Source organism: Cylas formicarius, unplaced genomic scaffold (assembly GCF_029955315.1).
Source record: "Cylas formicarius isolate icCylForm1 unplaced genomic scaffold, icCylForm1.1 PGA_scaffold_8__14_contigs__length_24414737, whole genome shotgun sequence".
Taxonomy (NCBI): Eukaryota; Metazoa; Arthropoda; class Insecta; order Coleoptera; family Brentidae; genus Cylas; species Cylas formicarius.
Genome location: NW_026844361.1, coordinates 1,735,775 through 1,763,511, shown reverse-complemented (window position 1 = coordinate 1,763,511; position 27,737 = coordinate 1,735,775). Strand labels below are relative to the sequence as shown.

The 27,737-nt window shown below is 35.7% G+C and overlaps 1 protein-coding gene across 1 annotated transcript; it reads left to right on the top strand.

Annotated features, from left to right (window-relative positions):
- Window positions 1-20: 20 nt before the first annotated feature.
- On the top strand, window positions 21-22,772 carry LOC132706410 (kelch-like protein 5). The gene is made up of 6 exons (XM_060677740.1): window positions 21-504; window positions 2,402-2,554; window positions 2,621-3,321; window positions 3,411-3,549; window positions 4,724-4,758; window positions 16,527-22,772. Exons 1-6 carry the CDS (start codon window positions 239-241, stop codon window positions 17,168-17,170), a joined length of 1,938 nt encoding a protein of 645 aa, XP_060533723.1. The 5' UTR covers window positions 21-238; the 3' UTR covers window positions 17,171-22,772.
- The last annotated feature ends 4,965 nt before the right edge of the window (window positions 22,773-27,737 follow it).

Below are 27,737 nucleotides of genomic sequence, written 5' to 3'. Positions count from 1 at the left end.
ATCGGTAACAACTAAAAAATGTCTCTGGTGTCATGTTTTGATGTTTTGAATCAGTTTGACAGATTTTATTACGTGCTTTTGTTCCCGTAGAAGTTTATTCATTTCTTTTAGACGCCAATTTTTGTATAAAACATATTGATTATTCAATAATGATCTTTTGTGACCATTATTAGGTGGAAATAAGTTGCATCCTGTCTATAAATTTTTGATAACACTGACTTGACTGGTCGTAAAGGCTATGTCTTTGTCCGGGAGCATTAGTAGTCCTTGCAAGGATTCCGAGACATCGGAGAGCTACAGCATGTCCGGGAGCGATTCCAATATACCCCGGGACTTCAGCCGGCTCTCTTTGTTCTCTTCCGGTTCCACCCAGGATGAGCATTTCCGGTGTGAGGGTCACGCGGAAGTCAGTCTATCTTGCATGAAAAAGTACCTTCAAGCCGGTAAACTTTGTGATGTAACTCTTATTGCCGGAACCAATGGGAGACGCGTGGAAGCTCATAAGTAAGTACTTCCTACTGCTTTTTAAATACAGTGATTATAAACACATTAAAAAATTATTTGATTATTCGACTAACAAAAATACTGAACTTATGCATGCAAGAATATTTTGTTATTTTAAAGTAAATAATAAATAATAAACAGTGATTACGAGTGTTCAATGGATTTCAATGATGTGGAAAATAATTCAAACTACCAGAAAGAGAAAAGAATCAGGTTGCATGATCGATGTAATAAAGCAGAAAGCCACGAGCTTGGTCCAGATTGTTTTTGCAAGAAATTGGGATGTTTTCAAGTTACAAGGATGAACACAAGAACATAATTGGACAATTTGTTGTCCTATGGAACAATAATAAAGAAAATCACTATTTAGGAGGTCCATAGCGGTGTTACCTGATTCAACATTGCCTCATTTGCTTATTGAGTTTTGGTGCCTAAGGATGGTGTAGTCAGTGATGTAAAAGTGTGTTTAAAAGCATTCAGGTCTATTCATAGTATCTCAGACGATAAAGTGAGATATATTAGAGACTTCCTTGTTTCTATTAGAAAAGCACCTACAGGTGGCAAAACAAATTATTAGAAGAAAAGAAAAGGGGATATATTTTGCAAGTCACTGCAAGGAAGAAAATCCCACTATTTGTTTGAGGATTCTGGTGGCAGATTTGAAAGTTGCCAAACTTCATATATTGTACATCACACACAGAATAAAGTGTCATGAGTTTTTCTGTGATTTTTTCAATAAAAAGTTTTGAATACTTGCAGTCCTTGTGAGGTCGAAATTTTCGTCTTCACAGAATAAATGCAATCAAGCACTGACCCCGAAATATTGTAGACCTCTGCTAAGAACCTTCAATACAAAGAAAGAGAAAAGGCAGCGCATTCGAACGAAAGATGTAAAGAGAACCCTTTGCAAGAAATCCCTCAAGTCGTCAACCGTTGAAGCAGTTACCATGGATTTTCAAAAAAAACTGCCTCATTTGAACATTACCAGCGACAATGTTTATTACAAACATTATTTGAACTTTATCAGTTTTAATATACATGTTCTTTAGAAGACGTATACTTCATTTTCAACCATTTTGTGTCTAATATTTTGTCTCGAAAAGTAACATTTTTCTTATTCGCGGACACTCCTACGATATGAGTATTGTGAAGCAAAAGTCATATACTGAAACTCCTGACGATTGGATGGAGGTTCTGAGAAGTGCGCATGTGAAACTATTTCATTTTGAGGCCATCGACTGCCATAAAGACTTTAGTTTCCAGAAACGGACTTAGAGTATTTATCGTCAATTAACCAGCAAAATGCCCATTTCCCACTACACCGATCCAAATGATTAAAATCTCCATGGCAAATAGGCAATTAATCTACCACAAACCAATATACTTTGTGACCTGGGACCTAGTATTCTTCTCCAATTAAAAGATTACAAAGAAAAAGGGCCAAGAAAAAACATGTTAGCTTTAGAATTGCTACACTGAAAACCCAGAAGCAAAGATGTTTTATCAAAGTGTAACCTCCAGTGACTTTCCTGCAGCTTGACCCACCTATTGACGCTGGGAGTTCAGAAGAGGAATATAGTTGGTAGTCGTTTTATTTGGGGTTTTCTGTAAATATCGGACTGGTTGCTTTAAGACGAATATATTTTATTGTACCTATCAATTTAAATAAAAGTTTTTAAATTATTTTGTTTGATTTTGTTTTTGAAACAATGTTAGTCTCTTCATTGTAATTGGTAAACCTTATAGTCAATTTTTCTCAAAATTATTATTTATGCAATGACGGGATTTTTTTCCCGTACACCTTATTATTAAATTATGACCTGTACTAAAAATACGTTGTAGCTTTACTTCACTTTATTCTCTTTGGATTTCCAATTCGGGAATTTTATTTTTTAAGACTGGTCCTGTCAGCAGCCAGTGAATATTTCTCGGCCATGTTTACTGGAAGTCTAAGCAACAACGCACAGAACGAGATAACGCTCGTGGATATCAATGGCGATCTTCTACAAGCTATCGTTAACTACTGTTACACTGGAACGATCGAAATCAGGTATATTTCTGTATGAAATTATGATAGAGTTGATGAATAACATGTCATTCAAATTTTGTCTTCAAGGGAGGACAACGTCGAAGTTTTATTGTCGACAGCTTCGCTGATGCTGCTGCACGAAGTCGTCGAGGCCTGTTCCAGGTTTCTGGCCCACCAGTTACACCCGAGCAATTGTTTGGGGATCGCCATTTTCGCAGAACACCAATCCTGCACCAGTCTCATGCACGAAGCCAACTCCTTCACGAGTCAGCACTTCATGCAGGTCATCATGAACCAGGAGTTCTTGCAGTTGAACATAGACCATATCTGCTCTCTGCTGAGCATGGAAGATCTGAATGTCAGTTCTGAGGAGCAGGTGTTTAACGCGCTCATGTGTTGGGTCCAACATGATCCTATCAAGAGGGACAGGTACATGGGGCAGCTGCTGGCGCTCGTCAAGTTGCCATTCCTTAGCGCTGCTTTTCTTTGCGATCAAGTCGAACCGGCCATCGGTAACGATCCGATATGTCAAAAATTAATAATGGAAGCCATGAAGTGGCACTTGCTGCCCGAGAGGCGAGTGCAGATGACCTGCGCCAGAACGAGACCCAGGAAGGCGACCATCGGTCGATTGATGATCGTCGGAGGTATGGACAGTAGCAAAGGCGCCACCACCATCGAGAGTTACGATCCCAGGTCCGATAGGTGGACGATCGCATACGAAATGAGCGGCAAAAGACTGCAATTCGGCATAGCATTGATCGCTGACAAACTATTAGTCGTCGGAGGTACGTTTTACTAACATTCGTATTCATACTCGAACGTCAGCCGCTTGCTGATTGCAGATTTCCTGAAAATGTTCATTCTTATTTCATAGTTGAGCGTCCTCCGAATGACGCCTGCCCAGAACGGTCTTTTGAGGTTCTCAAGCTCTCGCCGTCGGGCGACTGGATTAGTTTATTTTTTTCCTTTCATAGTTCTTCTTCTTCTTCTTTTGGGGTTGGCGCTGCTACTAGGCAATTTGCCTGAACTGCCACAGATAATCGAGAATGTTCGCCTGGGGAAGTTTACTTTTCAGACTTCTGTTTCTATTTAAGACACATCTAAAGCTGCTAAGGAGATTGGGTCAAAAAAAAACAAAAAACGACAAACAAATTCCAGCACTATGGAACTTGGGACGGGCGTTCCTGGCCTAGGATGGACCATGGGACCAGGCTCGTCAGATCTGAGACAAAACAACAGAATCAAATACATACAATTTAAAATTCCCTAGTATTGTTACTAGGGCGAGGCTGTCCGACCTCCACTCCTAACTTAAATTTTTATCCTATTATAATCTAATAAGCATATGACCATTTGTATGATCTCCGTACTCGCTTAACATATTTTCAACACAAAGTGGTAAGTTAAGTCTGAAATTTCTAAAGTTTACGTATAAATGCACACCCGGGACCTTCGTTATAGGGCACTCGAAAAATATATGATTCTCAACCCCGCCGCACTCGCAGAAAGGAAAGTCCCTAACCCCTATCCGGACCAGGTGTTCCCCCACCGCGCAATGTCCAGTTCTTATTCTAATTATAGTAGTTATATGGCGTCTGTCTATGTAGGCAAGCTCAGAAAACCATCTTCTTTTAGGAAAATTACGTTATATTAACTTTCTATATCTTTTACCTTTGTCTTGTATTGGGTTTTTCCCGTTCTCGAAAAACATTAGTAATATCTCTAAGAATTGTATTCTTCAAGTCATGTATGTCCAGTTTGATATTCAATGGGATGGTTAGGTCTTTTCCTATTTTAGCCAGAGTATCCACTTTTTCATTACCTTCAATACCCGAGTGCCCCAGTATCCAGGCCATCCTAACATCTACGCCCATACTTTTAGCCCTCATCATCATCTCTCGGATCTGTAGCGTTATGTAATGCATTTTAGCGTCAGAATTTCCATTTGAAATTTGAAACTCTTAGTCCCTCCTTTATTGCTATCGTCTCTGCTGTGGCAATGTGTGAAGTTTTGCCGAAAATTTATAATTAATTTTTGGTATGTAAATACCAAATCCAACCCTCTCACCCTGTTTAGAGGCATCAGTAAAAACCAGACAATGTGTTTGGGCTTCCGCATTTTCTCTATTTATATTTAGTTTCAGTGGTTCGATCGGGGCAATAGAGTTAAAAAAGTCTACGTTAAAGCACGGGCAAGTCGCACTCGAGTAATGTCTGTTACGGTAAGGCAAATACATATTAAATGCCCGGGCCAGGTAGGGGGCACACGCTATTCTATCATCATCTCTATCTAAATGATTTCCGTACCTACCACAGTAATTTCGGAGATTCTCTATGAGGTCTGTTAAAGGGTGGTCCGCAATGGCTAGGACTCCAGCCAGAAAGGACACTGCCAGTTATCTCCTCCTTGTATCCAGGTCCAGTTCCGATGCTTCTGCCAGCAAAACATTCGTTGGGGTTGACCTCATACATCCCAGCGCTATTCTCAAACCTTCAAAATGGATCACGTTAAGCTTTTTAAATGCAGTCTTGTGATTGGGGTTCAAGAATATAGAACCATGTTCCTTTCATAGTTGCATTTCGAGTAAAGAACACATGCGCTGTTTAGGCAGAACCTATTTTCTTTCGCCGGGCGACTGGAGCTTGCCCCGTCATTCTCCGGGCGACTTGTCAGTTGAATTTAAGAGCATAGACTTGCTATAACTGTTACGGAAAACCTTTATAATATTGTACGACTATGAATTTAAGAATGCCTAAAAGATGTATCAGAGATATGCCAAACCCAGTTCAATTTTACAATGATTTCGAATTTAAACGTCGACACAGATTCAGCAAAAACGTAGTTATGGAACATTTAATAAGATTAGTGGAACCAGAACTATTAAAAGTTAACCAGCGTGGTTTACCAGTTTCGCCTTTAACAGCAGTGTTATGCACATTACGATTTTAAGCATCTGGAAGTGTTGAGGTAAAGTATTTACTAATATTTATTATAAATATTAACAAGTTTTGAAATATAATATTTCATCTTTTCGTAATTAAAAAAAGTTTCAGTTTTAACTTTTTCTTTCTGTTTTTATTTCCGTACAATAAATACATTTAAATAAATGTAATTTTTTGTGTATTGGTATTTCATTTTTGCAGCTTACTTGTGGGGGATCTCGAAGGAATCTCACAGTCAACTGTGAGTAGAATAGTAAAACAAATTTCAACAATATTTGCTGCTCAAAGTCGTAATCCTATTAAGTTGAGCACAACACATGCAGAAGAACAGCATAAATATATGAAGAATTTTACGAGATTGCGCACTTTCCTGAGGTAGTTGGCCGCATAGACTGTATGCACATACCAATAAAAAATCCTGGTGGTTTGGTTGCAGAATTATACCGATATCGAAAATGTACATTCAGTATAAATGTTGAAGTTGTTGCTGGACCATCTATGAAAGTTATGGACATTGCTGCAAGGTGACCCGGAAGGGAACATGACAGCATGATTTTTAATAATAGTTCATTAAAAGCCAGATTTAAATCAGGGATTTACATGGATATTTGTTAGGTGTTGTTTGCCATATCTTATGATTCCACTATTGCACCCGGACAAAGACTCTGAAATTTTATATAATTCGAGCCAAATCAGAAAAAGAAATGTTGTAGAAAGAAATTGGAGTGTGGAAAATATGTTTCCCTTGTTTGGTAAAAGGATTAGGAGGAACTAAATTAGAAACTACTTGCGTGATAGTAGTAGCTTGTGCGGTTTTATACAATATAGGAATTGATTTTGGAGAGAACCTAGAAGAAGTTTTGGTGGAAGAAAGAGATGCAAATATACCAGAAAACTTACAAGTAAGGGAAATGCTCAAGGTTATGGAGTTCGTGGTGCATTGATAGCGCGTAACTTCACAGAATGAAATACTGTTATTGTATTATGCTATTATACATATATAATTATAATCAAACCTATTATACAAATAACTATGATCTAACTTTATTACTTAAATATATGGCACATTAACAGTTAGGCATTACTTAATATAATTTAGAATACTCTATGATTAATCCTTTTTTAATAAAAGTTGACGTAATTCCTCCCTTTTTATTGATAACTCCACTTCCGCTATTTGTCTTCTAATTGTCGCCTCTTCTCTTATTTCAATAGCTTCTTGTTTGTTTATTTCATGGATGTCTATTAAATGCTTCCTTTCTAATTTGGCATTAACAATCCTCTCCTTAAAAAGATCATTCAAGTCGCCACTGGATTTAGCAACAACAACTTTTTCTTTTTGCTCGTTTAATATTTTTTTCTCATCTGAATATACCCTGTTATGAGAAATAGAATCGCTGCTTAAAGGTGTCGATGAAACTTCTATTTGACGCGAAGCTAGGCTAACGGATTTTGTCTGGATGGTGAAGGATGTGGCTGGTGCATTATTATCTTCTGGTAATGATGACTGGTCTTTTGTTATTGTATGTGATGGTCCGGATATATCTAAAAATATATGTAATCTAAATTCGATTTTTTAAAATAATTTTGAATAAAAATAGTTGCACATAATCAATTTAGTTTTACCTAGAGGTGTCTAATCTTTTTCCGCTGATTCAAATTTGCCATCTGAATCAAAAGAATTTTCCACATGTTCCGTTAAGTGCGGAACAATTTCATCAACACCAGGAATTAAAATTTTATCAGGCATGGATTCGCCACCTCTTGTAAGCATTTTCGAACGTGGTCCCTCAGCTAATTGTTTGCGTTTTCATTTTATTTTATCCCAAAAACGTTTTAATTGAACACTAGTGCGCTAAAATAAAATCATAAATTTCAATTTGATTTGGATTTATGTACAATTTATAAGAGTATTCAAAGTATGCTTTTGAGATTTGTGAAATAATACCCAAGTATTATATACTATTTCCATATTTAAAATTATTTGACGTTCTTTTCCTTAATTGTTGATGCATCTGTTTGCTTATCTTCAATGATGATTTTTTCATAATTTGGAACAATACTCCTTTATCGTCTCGAGTATAAGGAACTGCAATAATTGCACAAAAATTGAAACAAAATGGAAATTTTTTTAAAATGACTGGTTCGTCCTAGAACTGATTTTAATTAGAAATTTTTCGATGCATTAGGGTATTATGACCATAACGAAAAGAGGAACATCAAGACCCATATATTTCAACACAACTATAAAAAATGTAAACAAAATTGAATCACTGAACGTGCGCCACCGCCTTCGCCTGCCAGCGATGCGCTGGCGAATGTCTATGAAAAGACCAATATTTTTTTTTCTATGACGATGAATACGAGTGTAACAGTTACGGCAGTAGTAGTTGTATTTAGTTACTTCGACGCCCTCCCCCAAAGGCTTGACGTCTCGTCGATATATGGCAGCGCATTTAACCGGACGTCTTGGGTGTCAAATTGACGGGTCCCAAGGGAAGGTTACGATTTAAAAGTAGTTTTTCTTGTGCGTGTACTGGGTTTCTCAAATTCGACGGTCATCATTGGGATTTCGGAAATCGGGAGAGATACAGGGTTGGTAAAATGGAGGCAAAGTTGCGCAATTTGATGCCCAATAAAATGCGGTTTTGCATTTTGCAAAATTTCGAATACTTGCGAAAATATTCTAAAATAAAAATCGAAATTTTCAGTTTTATTTTGATTATCTCCTGATAAGATAACTTAAAATGAAAAACACATTTTAATGGCCACTTGTTCTGCTCTATAAGTCAGTATGATTAAATAATTGAATCTGACGTTTAAGCTTCTGGCGACCATCATCAACTTGTAATACGCACCTGATTTTTCCTTTCATCACTCTTAAAATACTTTATGTCGTTACTTTGATATTTCCCGACGTTTCGTACAGAAAATTCCATCACCAGAATATTTTATATTTATTTAATCATAATACAGTCCCTAACTATATTTTTGGGTAAGAAGATAAAAAAAGAATAAACTTATTACATTTTCGTGGTGTTTTTATTGCAACTCATTGATATCTAACAGCGGAAATTACTTTTGTGTGAGAAACAATGGACTTCCCTTTTTTGAATCCGCTGCAAAAAATTACTTAGTGATAAATATTGATAGAAATAAATGCCCATCACTAAAAAAATTAAAAAAATCAAAAATATAGAAAACCCAGATAAGGAATTAATATGAAAACATTACCCAAAACCTGAACAACTTTATTAACATAAACTTTCATGAAGTTAAACATAAGATACAAAAAATGTAGACAACAAATCAGTTTACGTAAACAATTTGTGCAAACGGATCAATGAATTGTTCCCTTATTGAATTTTGTTGTAGCACTTGAAAGTAAAGAGGTGTATTTTTAAATAAACGGTTCTTAAGATATCTCCAAAAGAAATAATCAAGGGGTTTGAGATCTGGGATCTTATCGGGTCACAAAACCGTTGTTTCCCATCTATTTATTAGAAAATACATTGTTAAGGAAGTGAGTTACTTCCCTTCCATTGCGGGCAGGAGGTCCGTCTTGCTGCCACCATCATTATTGCAATACCGCCAAAGGTAGATTGTCTAGAGCGTCTAAGACATCATTCCGAATCAAATTTAGATATCGTTCGAAAGTTAAGGTCCCGTTGTGGTTCCAATAATTCTGTTCCTCTACATACCACTCCATACCTGCCATTATTGGATTATCCATAGACCTATAATGTGCATGGTTTCTATTGAACAATTCCCCAGTTGAGAAGCTGCATTTGTCCGTGAAATGAACATTTTCATCTATTTTTTGAACAAATTAGTTATAAAACCCCAGGCTCCTTTCATTATCTCCTGGCGTGAGTGCTTTTAAAAGCTTTGTAGCACTGAGAATGTAAAGTATATTTGTATACGTTTTCTGGGTTTGTTGAGCTCATGAGCAAATTGTCTAGTTGCTTTTCTGGAGCTCTGGTTAACCTTAAATAGAAAATAGTATAGAAATACTATTGTAGAAAAATATAGAAAAATAAAATTTTATTAATAATCTGTTGCTTCAGCAATTTCACGAGATTTTTTTTTTTTGGTTTATGAAAACTACCCTATAGAGACAAATGATTGTCTGAAATAGCGAAACGCCTACAATGAGGCTGCAGTCGTTCCGGATAGAATTTTGATTGCAACTATAATAGTTTTTTTTCATATCGCGAATTTCGAAAGAAGAAAATATCATTTTGCTGTTAACTAGAGCCAGGAATATTCTTAATCCTGTCAAAACTTACACCTTATGAAATGCAACGCAAAGCAAGAAAATTTATCGAGGCAGTATAGCACAAATTGTTTATGTAAATCGATTTTTTGTCTACTTTTTTTGTACCTAATGGTTAAATTTCATGGGAGTGTCTCTGTTAATAAAGTAATAAATATCAATCACAAAGATAAGTTTATTATTTTTGTGCCTTCTCACCTAAAAATGTAGTTCAGGACCGTATTGTGGTTAAATAAATATAAAATCTTCTGGTGATGCATTGTTCTGTACGGAACGTCGGCAAATATCAACGTGACGATATATGGTGTTTTAAGAGTGATGAAAGGATTTAATAAAATTAAAAAAAGAAATCAGGTCCGTATTAAAAAAAATAAGTTGAAGATGGGTTGCCAGCAGCCGAAAGCGATTTATTTTAATAAATGATCATAGTGACGTTCTTCAGCTACTTGACAATATCTAGAGCATTCGGTGTAATAGCTCGAATTTCGACTATTATCTGTTCTTGTCAGTCAGCCCAGGTGCCGGGTTTAGTTTCGTAGTTTTGAGGTGATTAAGGAAAAAATCTAAGGGATTTAAATCTGATGAACGAGGCGGCCGCTCGTTAGTCCCCGTTCGTCCGATCCACCGATTCAGAAACATTTGATTCAGGTACTCTCTTCCATTGCCAATCTCATGTCATTTTCATAAGCACGTCTAACATGTAATTTATTATGGGTGCCGGATGACAGTATAGAATATCTTTCATCTCTTAACAAACGGTAATAGATGGATATAGGAACATGTATAATCATTTTGCAGATAATTTGTTTAGCTAGTCAGGGGCATAGCAAAAATATGTAGGTATGCAATAAAAAAATAACTTCATTATTACTATATTTCTTTCAAACGTGCACTTTTTCGGCGTCCCCTGTATAAAATTGAATCGAATCGAATTGAAAATGAATAATTCGTTTTTACCTCAAAATATCACACTTGATCGTGTATGTCGCATTCGAAAATGAAATACAACATTATATGCTGTTTGAAATTTCAAGGTTGCCACTGATTTCGAGTAGTAGCGGCATTATTGCAAAAGTGAATATATTTTAAAATTATGTCAGGGCCAATTATGGTCATATACCAAATTTCGCAACAATATCTATTTTCTTTCTCACAAAACTTTGATTGTGCGATCTTCTTGGGAAACCCTGTATATGGCCTTTGCGCGACTTTTAACTAACCCTGTTTATTGGCTCATGTAACAAATGAAGTTAGTTCTCTTCATTTGAGATGAAGGTATACCTGGAATTACAGTCTGCGCTTGAATACGGCTGGCAATATTACAATAAGATCTTTTCCAAAGTTCCTGCGGTACTGCCAGTAGACTTTTGTGTCGTAAACTTAAACCATGAACTTTGTTAAATAGATGGCATAATAAAAAAACGATCACGGGTCATGATAAATGACTGCACAGCAGTGGTTTAACTGAAATAAGACATTTTATTGAAAAGTGTGAAGCAAAAGTGAGAAGCAATTGTCTTCGGGAATAAATTAGTTTTGATGCACCATAGGCTCACCCAAGCTTATTAGAACATGCTCTCCTAGTCATCCAATTTTATTAAAAATTCTTTTTTTTTACCCTTTCAACCTGAGTATAATTTTCAAAAACTGCAACAGACGACTTTGCGGGATGAATTTGAAGTAAGTGACCACTGGCACAATTATAAAACTTGAATTAATACATTCATTGATTAATAATTAAAAGAGGTAGACGAATTGGTGGCGTAAATAGTGTCCCCTTGAAGCACTTCGGATTTCATTTCGTCGCTATTTGAACGCGTGGCGTTAATAAGAACTTACTATTTACAAATATTCTGGATTCCTCATAAATCAAATTTGCTGACGTTTCGCTAATCATCCTGCTGGTTTCTTTAGAGCTCAACGGAAACTGCCTTACTCTGTACATGCTTATATATTGTTTGAGATGGGCGGAGCTAAAGGAATTTTTGAGGATGTGGGTAGAATATTGATCAAACCAATTCATTTTAATCAATTTCAGTCAGTTTATGCAAAACCGTTCAGATAAAACAGAAAACTAGCATCAATTGTTCATAATTAACTATATGCGTGATTTATCCAAGCATCGGAACTGAGAAACCAGAATATTCTTCAGGTAGTTTTAGAACTTATTTCCTAACTTTAGCGATTTCGCCAGAAGAGGTGTGAATTGTAAAGTGTATAAAGCAAAAATATTTTAAATGAATGAAATGGTTCAATTAATATTTCGGTGGGTATGTGTGAATATAATCAAAAATCACTATCATTAGAAAATAGGTGATTGCGCTGAATTATCGTTAGAGAAATTCGTCAAACGGTCAGGTCCAATCGTAACGATTTGCAGGGAGGGACGGAAAGGTGTGCAAATTTGTAAAAATCGTATAAAATCAAAAATTTTAATTTATTACAATGACGTCGTACCTACATGTGCCCTAGGAGAGCTGCCATATAAACCAGCCCCTGTTGCAGTGTCTGTTTTGGACCCGTCCGTATACCAGACTACTCCACGAATATTTTCTCCGTCACAAAACCAGTCGTCTTTGTCAAGCGTGTATTGAAGCATAAGGTAGCCTCAATTCTGTCCCTCTTCATAAAAAAAAATATCACGGACCTAAAGAACAAGATTGCTTTTGAAAAATCGTAGCCGGGCGGGGCACGTTCGTAGCGCGTAGCAAGAAGCAGCTTTGTATTTTAAAGAAGTCGCTTCGGGGCTTCTTGTCCTAGAGGGACGCGTTGTTATTTCTACCGTGCTCCCGCGGACTACTATAGAACTTTCGCAAAAGCGATGTAATTTTATTGTGGAGACACCCTGTATAAAATGCCTTCCACGTCTCGACGAACTTAAAAGTTACAGCATACTTTGGTAAATATTAAAATTTGTACCAGTAATAGCGATTTAAAATAATGTTTTTTCAAATATCTCGCGCACCATATATGACAGACGAAATCTGAAACTCTCTCTCGACATCATTTACGATACCGTTTAACCAAACTACCCCATGTTTTACAATTTCTCATTTATGGCTAATAATTTACTCAGGAAAAATGCAGTTTTCAGGATCTTTTTGTTTTTTTTTGCCCATAGTCAGCACACCCTGTACATAATCCAAAAAATGCCCAAAATAAAAGTTATAGCCCTATCCCTAGCGTTTCCCTTTATATTAATTTTTTCAATAGAGCAAATGGTTTTCCAGAAAATACTTGTTTTCTGAAACGATGCAGTAGCCCGTACTAGTAAATGACGTCATGGCATATAGATTGAGTGCGAGTGCGAGGTGTAGCGAGTGTCACATGGACTTTTTCAAATATCTTGAGACGCATGTGTGTACATAATCAAAAAATGCTTGAAATACATAGTACCGTATCTTCCGCGTCTCCTGGTAAAATAATTTTGTCGATCAAGTTAATAGTTTTCCAGAATTTTTTTTTCTGGAAGGTAAAATAAAAACAAAATTTTCAAAATTTAAAAAATATATACTTCGCAAGTCTTGATTGCTCCCACTTTCGGCAGTTTAGATGTGGGTGTGGACTTTCACTTCTCTGCTAAATTTCAAGTCGATAGTTACAAATTAAATTTTTGAATGTGGTACAGAATATCCCGAACACCCTGTACAATATGTGAAAACCTGAAATATAAAGTTTTAGCAGCCCATACGGACTGTATGGTGTGAAAGAAACTGGCAACTGAAACACAATTTTCTAGTAATGATCAATTATCGTTATAATGTTAACCCAATTTCCAGTTTTTTTGCAATTTGCCGACGCACCCTGTACATTTTCAAAAAATCATAAAAAATGAAGGTTTTTGGATCGGTCCTTGGGATCAAGAATTTTTTCGATCGTATATACCGTTTTGGAGAAATGATTTTTTTTTCGATACCCTGGAAATAGGTTCTGTTACGGAACTAAACTTGATATTTGTGCCAAATTTTGAAATTGATAGCTGCAAATTTCGGACACATCGTTTTTCATAGCGATGTACAAAAAACAGACGAAAATCGCAAAGAAAAAAGAAGGACGCCAATATCTGATCGCGGCCATTTCTCATAGTGGGCTGTTTAAAATTAGCTAATTTTCGGGATTATAGCTCATACGATTCGGAAGTTATTCACATTTTTATGGAGCATCGACAGAGAATAGAGAACGGATAAACAGACAAAAAATAAAAACTTTTTTTTCGACGCGGATTCCATCTGTACCAATGGCGACGCTGTTGCGACGCACTGTTTACGAGATATGAGTTTCGTTGTCAAGCGCGAACACATCCGAAAAAATCGATTTCATCGGTTTTTGGAAAGTAACTAGGCACGCTAGGTAGTAGGTAGGCAGAGCAATACCTTACTCAGGAAGCTTCGATCTAGCTTAATGATGTTAAATTATCTTCAACAAACGTTGTTCTGTGTTGGTTCACATTTTACCTTTCATATTTTAACACCTTTGGCGCTATTTTTCTCGAACACTATAGCGTAACGGATATTTTTGCCATTCGTCTCTTGATTAATAGATTCAAGGATTCCATTATTCCAATAACACCATGTCTATATCGCTAAGCTTTTGAAACAACTAGAATCGTGTTATATTATATTTTTAATTTAATTATTATTTCACTGTGATTTATACGGGCTGGACGAAAATGTTAGGTAAAAAATACGATTTTCTTGAAAACGGTTTATTTTATGGTGATACAAAGCTTTCCTGATGCTTTTTAATTGGAAGCTTTTATAATTTGTAAAACAAATTTATAAAAAAATAAACTACTTTGAAACGCAAATTATAGTACTGCACACATGCCAACACATAATGTTTTGAACGTCTGTTTTTATGTCGTGAGAGCAAGGTCGAGGTTTTAATATTTGCCATAAAGTTATATAAAAAATATGCACATACATAAAAACAATTAAAAGCAAATTCATCAACTTTTTATCATTTTCAAAATTTGCATTAATTTGTAAAAACTCCAAATTGTAATATTTAAAGTAGTAGTCACGCAAAGATTTTTTTCTGTTACATTTTCGCTAATTAAGAATTCGCCAAGCTCTGTAAAACGATATTTCTTTAGAAATAATCTTTCATTATAGATTACTAAAATTTACATAGTTTTTAAGTTGTGATAAATTATTGCTCTACGTGAAGAAAAATGGTAGGGACTGTAGGAAATAAATATCAATAACTTCACATTTTGTCATACTTGGAGTCGCTTAAAGGGACTCTTCTCAATTCAATTACCTGTGTCGCCACTAGAGGGCGTTTTGCTATGATTGAATATTGTGAACATTTGTAGCGTAAAAACAATTTTCACCGGAAATAACCTCAACTTTGTTATTTTAAATGGGATATCCTGTATGTTTTGAATTTTTTGGATGGCTAAACAACTCTAAACAACTTTTTCTAACTGGTTATGGAAAGTTGTCACCCGGTATATAATTTTTTTTTCTAAAAAAAAGAAATGAAGCCAACGATACTTTATTACAGGACAGGACCTAGACAAACATGGGTCCAACACACTCTTTTCTAATCTCCAATATAAGGAAAAGAAATAACTGAGTACTATCGAATCTTTTTTACCCCTTAATTATTCACCCGGCACATTAAAAATATCCTATTTTATTTTGAACTTAAACGGAAATAAAACACCCTATTTATCAAATACCAGTTAAAATAAAATGGATAACATTATTATTATGATTTAAGAACTCTCTCTTTATCTCTCTACCTACCCCCCTCCCTCCCTGACTTTAGTATATTTTTTTTCTAGAAGACAATTTAATAAGCCGTAGCTGCGGTTAAACAAATGAAACGTTGTTATTATAAACTAAATTTGGATAGCTTTGGATACTACACCGCAAAAAGCCGCCCACAATATGAGGAACAAGCAGAAGACGAATTACGTCTCGTGATGACCGCTTTATTGTGTCAACAATAATAAGTAATCGTCACGTTAATGCAGCTGAAGTGCAACAACAGCTCCATGAAGAGTGGCTATTAGTCAGTGGACAGTGAGAAGAAGACTGAAGGAAAATAACTTGACCCCAAAAACAACTGCAGTTAGTCCAAAACTTACTCCAGCTCATCGACAAGCACGCCCTACGCTTTGCACGGGATCATCTGAGTTGGACATGGAGCAATGTTCTGTTCTCAGATGAGACCAGAATATGCCTTTTTGGTAGTGACCGACGAAAACAAGTGTACCGAAGACCAGGAAAGCGATTGGCAGAAGGCTGCATTGAAGAGCGGAGCCTTTATGGAGGTGTTTCCTGCATGATATGGGGTGCAATTTCTTTGGACGCACGAACCGACACTGTTTTCGTCCGTATGGGCGGCAGTGGTTAAGGGGTAGGAAGTTTAACAAGTGCTAGGTACATCGAGATATTTTATCAGATCACGTAGTACCATATGTCGACTACATTGCAGAAGAATTCATTTTTATGCATAACAATGCTAGACCGCACACCACAAGGATCGTGCAAGATTACAGTACAGAAGCCGGTTTTCGAATTATGGAGTGGCCAGTATGCAAGAATTTGATCTGGACTTCGTACCCCAACCTCGATCCCAGAACTTATTGCTGCTAAACCTAAAAAGCAGAAACAAATTTTAATCAATTTAAACTCGTAGTACGGCATGTTAAATTGTCTTTCAAACAGTATATATTTTTTTATATGATCAGTAGTTTCTAAAAAAAAAAAACAAGTCAACAGTTCACAATGTGTTCATTACCCCCTAAATTACCATAAGCGACCTGTGTGCGGCGCGTCGTCGCGTCCGGTGTCGAACCTTCGGGTCGGCTCTCGCGGGTAAAATTAAAATTCGAATTTCGACGTCCCGGCAGGTGGGACCCGGCTACCCGCTCGTGGCAGTACGTCGCCCCGATGCAGAACCAGCGTTGCTCGGCGGGCGTGGCCGTCCTCAACGGCAAACTGTACGCGGTCGGCGGCCGCGACGGCACCAGCTGCCTCCGGACGGTCGAATGCTACGACCCGCACACCAACAAGTGGACGCTCGCCGCCCCTTTGCCCACGCGAAAGGGTTGCGTCGGCGTCGGTACCGCCAACGGGCAGCTGTACGTGATGGGGGGGCAGGACGCGGCCGCCAACAACCCCACCGCCTCCAGGTTCGACTGCGTCGACCGTTACGATCCGACGACCGACACGTGGACTACGGTGAGTACGTTGTCCGGGAAACGGGACGCAGTGGCATGTACCCTCTTCGGCGACAAGCTCTACGCGGTGGGCGGGTACGACGGTAACACGTACCTCACCAACGTGGAAGCCTACGACCCGATCACCAACGAGTGGGCGGTACTGAACCCGCTCAAGACTGGTAGAGCAGGCGCGTGCGTCATCGCACTGTCCAATAGCGTCTACGACAGGAGCGACTGACAGAGACGTTACTAGGTGACGAGGGTTGAAGATAATTTGGGTCGAGGATATTGGGGATGTTACGGAATAAATGAAATTACGAGGGAAAATGAACTTCGCCCAAATGGAATGAAAATTTAGTGTGATAGGTAAAAATCAAAAATGAAACAGACTTTCTTTTGATATTAAGAAATTGGAGGGTTTAAGGAAAATCAAATTCTTATGTGGCCGACGATTCAGCCACTCTATCGTCTACTTGGGAACCAAGGATGATGATTTTCCGTGTAGATACATGCAATAAAATAGTGGACCATTACTTAATCGCACGTCAGGCAAATAACTATTTTAATAGTTTACTCCTAGAGTAGGTTCTCTAAATATGGACTGCTGTAGGGATTTTTTAAAATAAAAGTAAAGAAAAAATGTCCTAGAGTTTTTTATTCTGATCAGTCAAGTACACATCCCACAATGTATAAGTGTATAAAACATTCTGCTTCTGTAAAAACTAGTGTAATTACAGTAATGAATTAAATCAAAATTTAGGTTTGGCCTATAACATTAACGGCTACTACAAAACTCGCATATAAAAATGTATTTTTTACTCCATTTCTTCCGATGGACGCATTAAGATTGCTCTTTATGCGCCCATCGGAAGAAACGCATTGAACCCATAATTCATCACAAGCATCCTCCGAAAACGAGCCATCTCATTATAAACATGCTGCATTTTCTTGGGCTGTTGAGCTACCTTTGACTGAAAAATCACTACAGGATTTGACAATTTTCCTGATTTACAAATTGGTCTTTTCTTTACGTTTTTTTTGCCAGTTGGTTGTTTTCTCTCCTTAGGTGACTTTATCTCCGAAATTACTTTTACTCTTTATTTGTGCGTTGCTAAGTTTTCTTTCCATGTTGAAGGACCTGGAAGTAGATTTGAAATGAATGATTGATCTTCCCGATTTATCTGATTTTAAGTTGGTACTACTGTGGCATTTCCGTTATCTTGTGTAGAATGATCGTTATCTGGCTTTTATCGTTTAGAGTTGTTTCAATAAAATCATGTGGATCAGCGAATAAATCTCTGTTGTTCCGAGGCCATTGATAGCCACTTCTACACACTACACAAAGGCCGGATTTTATGGTTAGAGTACAGCGGTATTGACACTAAACAAACATTATTTTTTCGTGCCAAATCAATTACTTCGACATTTCTGTATGACTCGTGTGCCCATCTAATATCAGAAGTACGGGAGAAGTAGCGCAACGTTTTTCAATTTCCAAAACTTGTTTATACCATTTAGTGAATCTGTATCCAGCATGACGGATGACAATCGCATATTTATCGAGCTGGCGCAGGAAATATCATCATTGGGGAACAAACGATCCAGCTGCATTCATACAAATTATGCACGTTATTGTTGAACCTCGTTCCGTTATTTGCTTTTTTCTCTTTAGAGATAACATTTGTGGCATCTTATTGGGTAAAACCGATATCCCGATTTCATCAACGTTGTAAATATTCTAGGCAGGATATTTAAAATCGTCCATTTCTTTCTCTAATAAATTTACGAAAATCATCACGCTTTCCTCGTTACAACCTTTTAATCGTGCAATCGAGGTTCCTATTGGACGGCAAAAGAATAAGTTGGATGACGGGTCAGAAACAGCTTCAACCATGTTTTTCCTGCAGAATTCCTTCGTCTGGAGAACGGGTTACTTAAATTGTTACGTACTGCCACTTGATAAGCATCTGCTCAAACCAAACCCTATAGAAATGGCTCTTTGTCCTAGCTTTGTATTTCAAGTCGCCCTAGAGGTAAATCTCTGTTTTTAGATAAACAAATGAGTGTCGTTTTTGGAATGCTAAAGGATCTGGCAGATTTTATTCTCTCTAACAGCAAGAATAGCATTTTCCATTTTTTGCGATTGAAATGGCATCCCCACATCCTGCTTAAGAACTACTGACGTCATGCAGGTATATTATAGCATTAGGTGAGACCAGATTTAGTTAAGTGCGCTGCTGGCATTGAAACAAAAATCAGGGTGGTCCATATTATTCGTCTAGTCCATATTTAGAAAACTTACTCTACTAATTTACTATTCTAATAGTAAGTTACTACAGGAATAGTAAATTAATAGTTGTAAACTAAATTAGGAATATGCAAAAAGCGGCGAACATTTTTTATTTACTATTCTATATGTAGATGATATATAGTATACTACGTAGTACGCTATTTTCCCAGTGCTTGCCTTGACTTGGCTAATTCCTCTCATGGTCCAAACAAAAATAAAAATCGTAGCAAAATTGCGTTACATGTCTAATAATTGGCGTTATCCTGCAGGTTGGATGTATAAATGGCAGATCCCATTATGTACGGAAAAAACAATCCCAAGCCAAAGTATGTAAGGAACGGAAAGGGGAAATAATGTTATTCGACCCCTAAAAATTCTTAATATATCAATATATTACATTGTCGCCGATATTTTCCCCCTATCTGGTCTACGGGATGCGAGAAATATAATATCAAATTAAAGATGATTAATTTGAAACGGCAAAAGGCAAGGACCATTTTTAATTTGCTGTTTTAAAAGTTTACTACTCCTAATTTATTATTGTAATAGCATTTACTATTCTAATAGTGAATTTCTATATTCCATTAGTAATTTCCTGGTCTAACAAAAAGTTAAGAATGTTCGTTGTCTTTTTTATTATTATTAGTAGTAGTAGTAGTTGGACTAGGAAATTTAAAATAGCCTTCTTCAATTTACTATTTTAGCAGTTTGCTACCACTAATTTACTATTTTAATGGTAAATTAAAAATGTTCCTTGTCTTTTGCGTGGCGAGCGAACCAAGTAATTGTATATATGTTATCGCTAATATGCGAAACTTTTAGTGATTTTGCATAATAACTAAACATTAGGAATTACGCATAAATACTAAAATTGTCAGATATTATGAATCATAGTCATTATACATACTTTCGAATCATAGGGGGTAGAGAACACAAGAAAGATAGGTAGGTACTTATTCTGCAATCTATTTAAATGAGAACAGCTTTTGTGGCACTTGACTACTACATATTGCAAAAATATTTAGTTATCTGTTATTCTTTTTACAACGACAAATACGGTTTCTGTAGAATTTCCTAATGGAAGTTGTTATATGTTAATGTGCAAGAAGAAGAAGAATTGCTGTAATATTCCGTCCTTTGTTCCAAGTCTGTAAGTTCTAAGTGTGTAAGATTAGTGCCTACTAAACGTGGTGAATATTTAGTCTTGAGCATTGAGCCTTGTTGCTTGAAATTTTCAGACGCTTTACTTCTAATACCCAAAATAGGTGTTTTTGGGGTACAATGCTAACACCTCCTTGGCGTCTGTGACGTGGCTTTCCATTTCCCAGCGTAAGATTTTCCTGTTCTGCCGTTAAACTTTGGACTATTTGATTTACGAACTCCCTTCCGTTGTAACATGTTTGCTTTCTTCCAAAGCTGTCTTTGACGTTAAAGCATGTAGAATAACAAATTTGGTGAGGTGGTTTCGATAAACAAGTATGAATTTAATTTGCCCTATAGTGCACTATAGGTTTTACAGTAAGGCCTTTCCGTGTTTTAGACCGCTTTAAAAAAAAGTTCGCAAAGTAACAAGTAGACCGAAATAATTTCTTGTGTAATGTTAGAGTACTGTTTTGATACTTCGGCTTTCATTCGATTTTTCCCTCTCCATGGCCTATACTTCTACGGACAGGGACTACATATCACACATCTTGTATTGTTACTGTTGCTTCTACTATTACAAGCCTATTTACTTTACGATATTGTAACGAGTTTTTAGGGCCTATCTTGGAATTTAATCTTATGAGAATAAATTAATTTAATTGGTGAAACACGTCTTTTTAACAGATTGCTTTACCTCGGCTACGGGATAAGAGACTATATTCTTCGTTGAGCAAAACATTTAGTCGTGAGTTTGGTCCTTCCCTTTTAAATTTATTCAATAAATTTGTATCAGTAGCAGTAGCTACCGCGGTCTTTATGACGAACTAACCCAACCTATATTTCACAGGTGCTCAGCATTCACGCTACAGAGAAATTGAAATTACCTCCTAACGAGGTAATATGCAAAATGACTAAATGTTTTAAGTATAACGCATAATTCCTGTTACATTTTTAGGTATTATCAATATTTACACAATATCCCCAGATATTATGAATAATATCTATGCATAATTCCTAATGTGATCAGTTATTCAGCAAAATCACTAACAGTGCGATATTTGCGGTAACATATATTATATTAACACGGCAAATCATTTTTAATGATTCCAAAGGAAGCAATAAAATTGCCGAAACGTCGACCACATAAACTCATCAGTTCCTTAATGTAATACGCTCTAACAGATCTAAATCCGTTTAAAAGACAATTTCATCCCTACATCTATATTACTACATTAACTACATTCTCTCCAATAATAGCAAAAGCACACTCTATACACTCTATTTTCTACAACAAAAGTTTATGTTTAATTAATGTGGTCAACAGACCAATTTTAATAAATTTTTTTAGAATTGAAAGCGTGAAAAAAAACTAACTAAAACTCTTTATCAATATTGTTTAATAACCGACTCTTGTTATCGTGAGAGTTTTGCCATATGTACGAGGTGCAGTCAAAAAAGTATAATGTTTTTGAAGTTTTGTTGGGTACTATTAAAGTGTCGAAGAAAAAAACATTAAGAAATATTAGATGTTTCTATTTCGTTTGCAATTTTTAAGGTAGGCATTTTTAAGTTAGTTTATTCTATCTGTGACCACTATCGTTGACCATAGTATTTTTATATTATTTGTTATTATTAATATTTCAACTTAATTTAAAATACAAACATACTAACTTATTTTTTTTAATCTTGTGTTTTTTAATGCACCTTCTAGTAAAAGTAAAATTGTCACAACTTTTGGCGTTAACGTATACTTTTTTGATTGCACCTCGTATATAAAGGAACAACAGGTTATCGAATATTTAATATACTTTTTGTAACAGACAATCATCTGTCATTTATGTAGTTTTGCTTGAAATGAAGTGAAGGCCGTTTTCCCTTGTACTTCGTGCCGATTTTTTTTTCGCTGAAACAGTCGAATTCATCACGTGACATGTTCGTAGTCACGCGAAGGATGTCGTTTATAGCGCTTCAAATTAATTTATTGAATTTATTGTAATTAATTTTGTTAGCATTATATATCAACATAAATTGAGGAGACATTATAATTAGCGTCATCATCCCTATTTCAAAACGTTTAAGACTGACGGGCAGCATTTAAATTTACGTTTTCAGAAGACTGACCAGACAAAATTTGTTCGTTCCTCGAGTAGCGTGGATTTTTAATTCTTTTTATATTTTCTTTTTTTCATTCCGTTTTTGCGTTCGTCGCGATTTAGGTAATAAGTTAGGGTGTAGGCGCGGCGACCTCAGTATTTTTGTAACTAGCGTTTTGGATGGCATCTAAAAGCAACTTAAAATTCCTGTGATAAATGTAACATTTTTCTACTGTAACGTTTTTTCGTAGTATCTTGACATGTGATAATCGACAGGGCTCTTTTTGGAAACCAAAAGATCTATTAATAAATGTTTTCGAATGAAGTATCGTTTTATTTATCGCCTATGCAGTTCTACCACAAACGTCTTGATTGCTTTATTTTATATTATTTTAATGTTTACATTATGTATATTGATATACCAGAACTTTTTTAATGTGGTATTGTTTGCATAGATAATTTAATGATATTTTCTAATATTATTCTTTAGCAGAATATTACAAGTCAGTTTTAATATAAGGTTACTCAAACGGAGGGTACATTAGAGATTATATTATTAGCACTGAGTAAAAGAATTATTGAATAAAAACCACTTTAATTCAGGCGAGATGTTTTCAAATTGGCTGTTATTACTTTCCCTCTTGATTCAACATTGCAGGTTGTAACTCTGTCAATTCCATGGGATTGAAAATGAAGCTTTAAAGTGAATAATAAAAAATTTCCAACTTGCTATTGTAGTACTCAGATTCTAACACCTAAACAGACCTTTGTGTTTTTTGTTGAAACAGAATTTTCTCTTTTTATTGCTTGAATGTATTTTTTCCGCAATACAAAGGTTGTATAAATATTTAAGTAATATCTCGCTCACAAACGATTATGTAAGTTTCAGTCTAAAAAAAAACTGTTCAAAAAATTACCGCAAACATTTTGATTATAAGACTGAATTATGTTCAAGCAAAGACGAGGTGACTTTTTGCTCCGGCTGATTGGATTGGTAGAAGTTTCTTTCTAAAAACGATCATTAGGGCTGCAATGACCGCTAGAAAAAATATAATAACAATAATATTAGTTATTAAACTTGTAGACATAGGCTGGCCAAATTCTCCAATCGGTTGTAGTTCATTTGTTATCTGTTTTAATTGATATCGGTTTTGCAAGTTAATTTGACTGATGTTCGCTAATCTGTGTGACGTAATTGGTTTAAATTCTTCTATATAGACTTCAGGTAAAAGCAAAGGCTTTCCTTTCATAATTTTGGCATTGTTGTAATAATTTTTCTTGCAGCTGGAATTTTTATAAGTGTTGGAATATCGATCTTAAGGTATCGATCAATTTTACACTTAGCAAATACCAATGTATTTTTAACAGGTAAGACAAGCACCTTTTCTTGCGTTACTTGCTCTGCAAGAGGTTGTATTACTTCAATATGGTGTTTTCGACAGTTGCTTATAGGCTGATTTTCAAGCAATTGAATCGTGCATTCATCCTTCGAGTTGTAGTTTTCGTGGCAGGAGAAAGTATGCTCGATTTCGGGAGAGCAGGACTCTTTGAAATGCATATCTTCTTTTTCTCGTGCGACATAGGGGTATTTTGGAATAATTATCGTGTTATTTTGGATAACAGAAAACAGGTGATGGAAAGAAAAATATTTAAGCCTTAAAATAGGAAAGTGAATAGCAAAAAATATTTTACAATCTCTAAATGTTACTTGAGTCCCTAAAAATTGGTAATAAGATAACGTGGTATTAAATTTTGGTAATTCGTTTATATCATAAATTGATTTTAAATAATCGATCATTTTATGAATTTCCAAAACAGAAACTATTGAATTTTGTAAAGCATTAGTGTGTGCAAACACAATTGCGTTCTCTAAATTATCCAGAAAATTTATCAGGTTTTGACAGTCAAGTATAATTTGGGATAAAACACTTTGAAAGGTAATATATAACTGAAGATTATTGATCGTGTTATCAACAGATCCTTTTAATATATTGCTTTCTCTAGTTGGTTTTGATTACGAAATAGAGTCGAAATCGTTAAGTTATAATTATCAATCAGCCGTTTCGATAAAGATATTTGAGAGTTTAAAGTTTTCAAGGGAACTAGTTTGACATCTCTATTTACTCGTCGAAGGGCTAGGGTTGCTAACGCCGATGCCACTAGGATCCTCGGGAGGTTCATTTTCCTGCGAATTTAATTTTTGTTTAGATTTTGGTCGAATGGCAGAATTTTTATGATACGTTCCCGAATTGGTTTTAATTTTATAGGTTGTTTGATTTTTTAGAGTAGTTTTCTTAAATTTAGGTAAAGCTTTATTACGTAACTTAGTACGAACGTAGACCGGTTCGTCAATATCGAAATTCAGGGGGTCCTCGCGTTCTTTGTTTCTTTTATCAATTATTTTTTCTTTTGTTTTTTGCGCGTTTCACGATTTGTTCCGGGTTGTATTGTTTATAGAAGAATGAAAACGTTCCACGGGGGAGTTAGAGTTACTGTTCTTTGAAGTGGTATAATGCAAATCAATTTTATACAATTTGCAAAAGTCTTCTATGTCTTTATTTTTAAACTCCGTTCCACGGTCTGACGTGAAATTAGGAGGCAATCAATGACAGCTGTTCCTGTCAGACTTTTAAGCTTTTAAGAGAATACGATTGACCGTATCTAGAAAAGGCGTCAAGAATGGTTAAAAATATTTGGTTGTCGATTTTAAAAAAGTCAATATGAATTTGTTCGAATGGTTTAGATGTTATAGGTGTTAGACTAAATTTAATGACAGTGGGATTTCTGTCGTATTTGTTTTTCTGACAAGTATCACAAATATTTACAAATCGCTCGATATCGTCGGTCATTTTAGGCCAATAGAATCTAGTGGTCAATGTTATTTTCATTTCAGAGATGCCCCTATTGCAAGTTTTTGTGGTGTGTTAAATTTTTAATTTCTCCTGTTGTTCGTCCTGGGATTCAATATCCTCTAAGAATTTTGAACATTGAACAAACCTGTAGGAAGAATTTAGAAATATTTTTTGTAGTGTTTGTAGTGTAAAGGTTTGAGCTAGTTTTTCGGTTCTAAAATAAAGTGCGTAAAGATTTTTGGAGTCTATAAATTCCTTTAAGAATTTAATTATATGTGGGATAGGATCAAGCTTTGGAAATACTATTAAAATTCTAGTGTTATTGAAAATATTTAAAAATTGGCATTGGATTATTTGATTTTTATAAATATTCAATATTCTTTCTGTAAAGGGAATGTTAAACATTGGATTTTCGTGAGATGTATGTACCATTTCTAAATCGCTAGTATCTAGTAATGGCGGTTGATTTTGTGAATATTGAGCGGGTCGCAGAATAATGTCTGACAAAATGTTTATTTCCTTTTGGGAATTGTTGCCTAGAATTGATACTAATTCGTCCGGATTTAATTCAGGTAATTCTTCGGCATTTTCCAAGAATTTCTCTATAGTTTCGTCCGTAGATAAAGTTTCCAAGGCGTTAAGGTCAATGTTTTCGCTAGTATCTACGGGGTTTCGCGAAAGTGCGTCTGCGGCTTGGTTTTTCTTTCCTTTTTGATATTTTAAAATACAATCAAACTCTTCGAGTTTGAGGCGCCAGCGAATTAAGCGACTATTTGGTTCTTTTAAACTTGAAAGCCAGATTAAAGGTTTATGGTCCGTGAGGACAGAGAACTTTTGTCCAAACAAATATGGTCTAAAGTATTTACAACCAAATACAATTGCTAGCAGTTCCTTCTCGATGGTCGAATAGTTTATTTCCGCGGGGTTTAACGTTCTGGATGCATAACTAATTGGGTGACCATTTTGCGATAATATTGCTCCTATAGCATAATTTGATGCACCAGTTGTTAATTCGAAAGGTTGGTGAAATCGGGGTACGCAAGTACTGGTTCTGATGTTAGTATATTTTTACAATGTTGGAAACAATCCACAAATTCTTCTGGTTTTTCTTTAGACATTGAGTTAATGGTTTGGTGATCATCGCAAAATTTTGTATAAATTTACGATAATAGGAAGAAAGGCTAACTTATCTAGTATATCAGAAATGTTTGGAATGGGGTATCGATGGTTGATTGTTTTAAGGTTTAATTTACGATAATCTATTACTACGCGCCACTTTTGTACGTTTGAGGCATCGATTTTTTTTGGAACGATCCAAACGGGAGAGCTCCAAGGGCTCGTTGAAGGACGGATTATACCTTTCCCTAACATTTCATTTATTTGTTTCCTTACTTCCTCTTTATGGGCATATGACTTTGTGTGTACCGGAACTTCGTCAGTAGTTTTTATCTCGTGTCGAATTTTGGATGTAAATGTTAGCGCGTCGCCTGGTTTATAAAAAACGTCTTTAAATTCGTCGCATAATTTAGTGATTGATTGCTGCTCTTCTGAGTTCATGTGGGATACCCGTATTAATTTGGTTATATTGATTTTTGAGGGAGAATTTTGAAAATATTTATTTTTATTGAATTTTTTTATGGTTTCGAAAGAATATATTTCGAACGCTTCCTGTATAAACGATTCTACGAGAATTGGTTGCAACAAGGTCGTGTTAATGGTTTTATCGGTGTGGTTTTATATTTCAACGGGTGCGAATCCGTTTCTCGCGTGGGATAGGGTTCTAGGAATAAACAAGTTATTTATTTCAGTAGGTTTTACTAAAATATCGCCTTCAAAAACGCTAACTGGCAAATTCTTAATAATTTTCTCATGAGAGTTTATCGAAAATGAAAATTTTGAATCTGCGGGTTCGCGGAACTTAAAAGGATTTGAATTGTTTTATTCGAAAGTATTTTGTTATTTAAGTCAATATTTAAATTCATTTTCATCAAATCAGTTAATCCAATAACGCCATCGAAAAAGTCGTGAAAATCGAAAAGGATAAAATCGATTTCGTAATCGATACCAAACTCTGTAAGTAAAGCTATAGTAGCTTCAAATTGAGTGTTTTGGCTGCCTACGGCTGTTTTTATAGTATTTTGTGCATTATAAATACAATTTGAAAAATACTGTTCAGCCCTATTAGGTCTTAATACTGATCTATTACTACCAGTGTCTATTAATAATTTAATATTTAAAGAGTTAATTTGCAAGTAAGGAAGGGGGTTATACGAAGATACGTTTATTTCAATTAACTTGGGGTTTCTTCTTGGCTGGTTTCGGAAAAATTTTGGGATACGTCCAAGTGTTGATTGCTTTGATTTTCTAATTGACATTGTATTGATTCATCGAATGTCCAAAATATTCTTGAGGAAAATTATTTTGAAA

Coding starts and splice junctions, on each gene's coding strand:
- LOC132706410 (XM_060677740.1), top strand. CDS start 239: ATGTCTTTGTCCGGGAGCATTAGTAGTCCTTGCAAGGATTCCGAGACA. Junction 505..2,401: donor AGACGCGTGGAAGCTCATAA/GTAAGTACTTCC, acceptor TTATTTTTTAAG/ACTGGTCCTGTCAGCAGCCA. Junction 2,555..2,620: donor ACTGGAACGATCGAAATCAG/GTATATTTCTGT, acceptor TTTGTCTTCAAG/GGAGGACAACGTCGAAGTTT.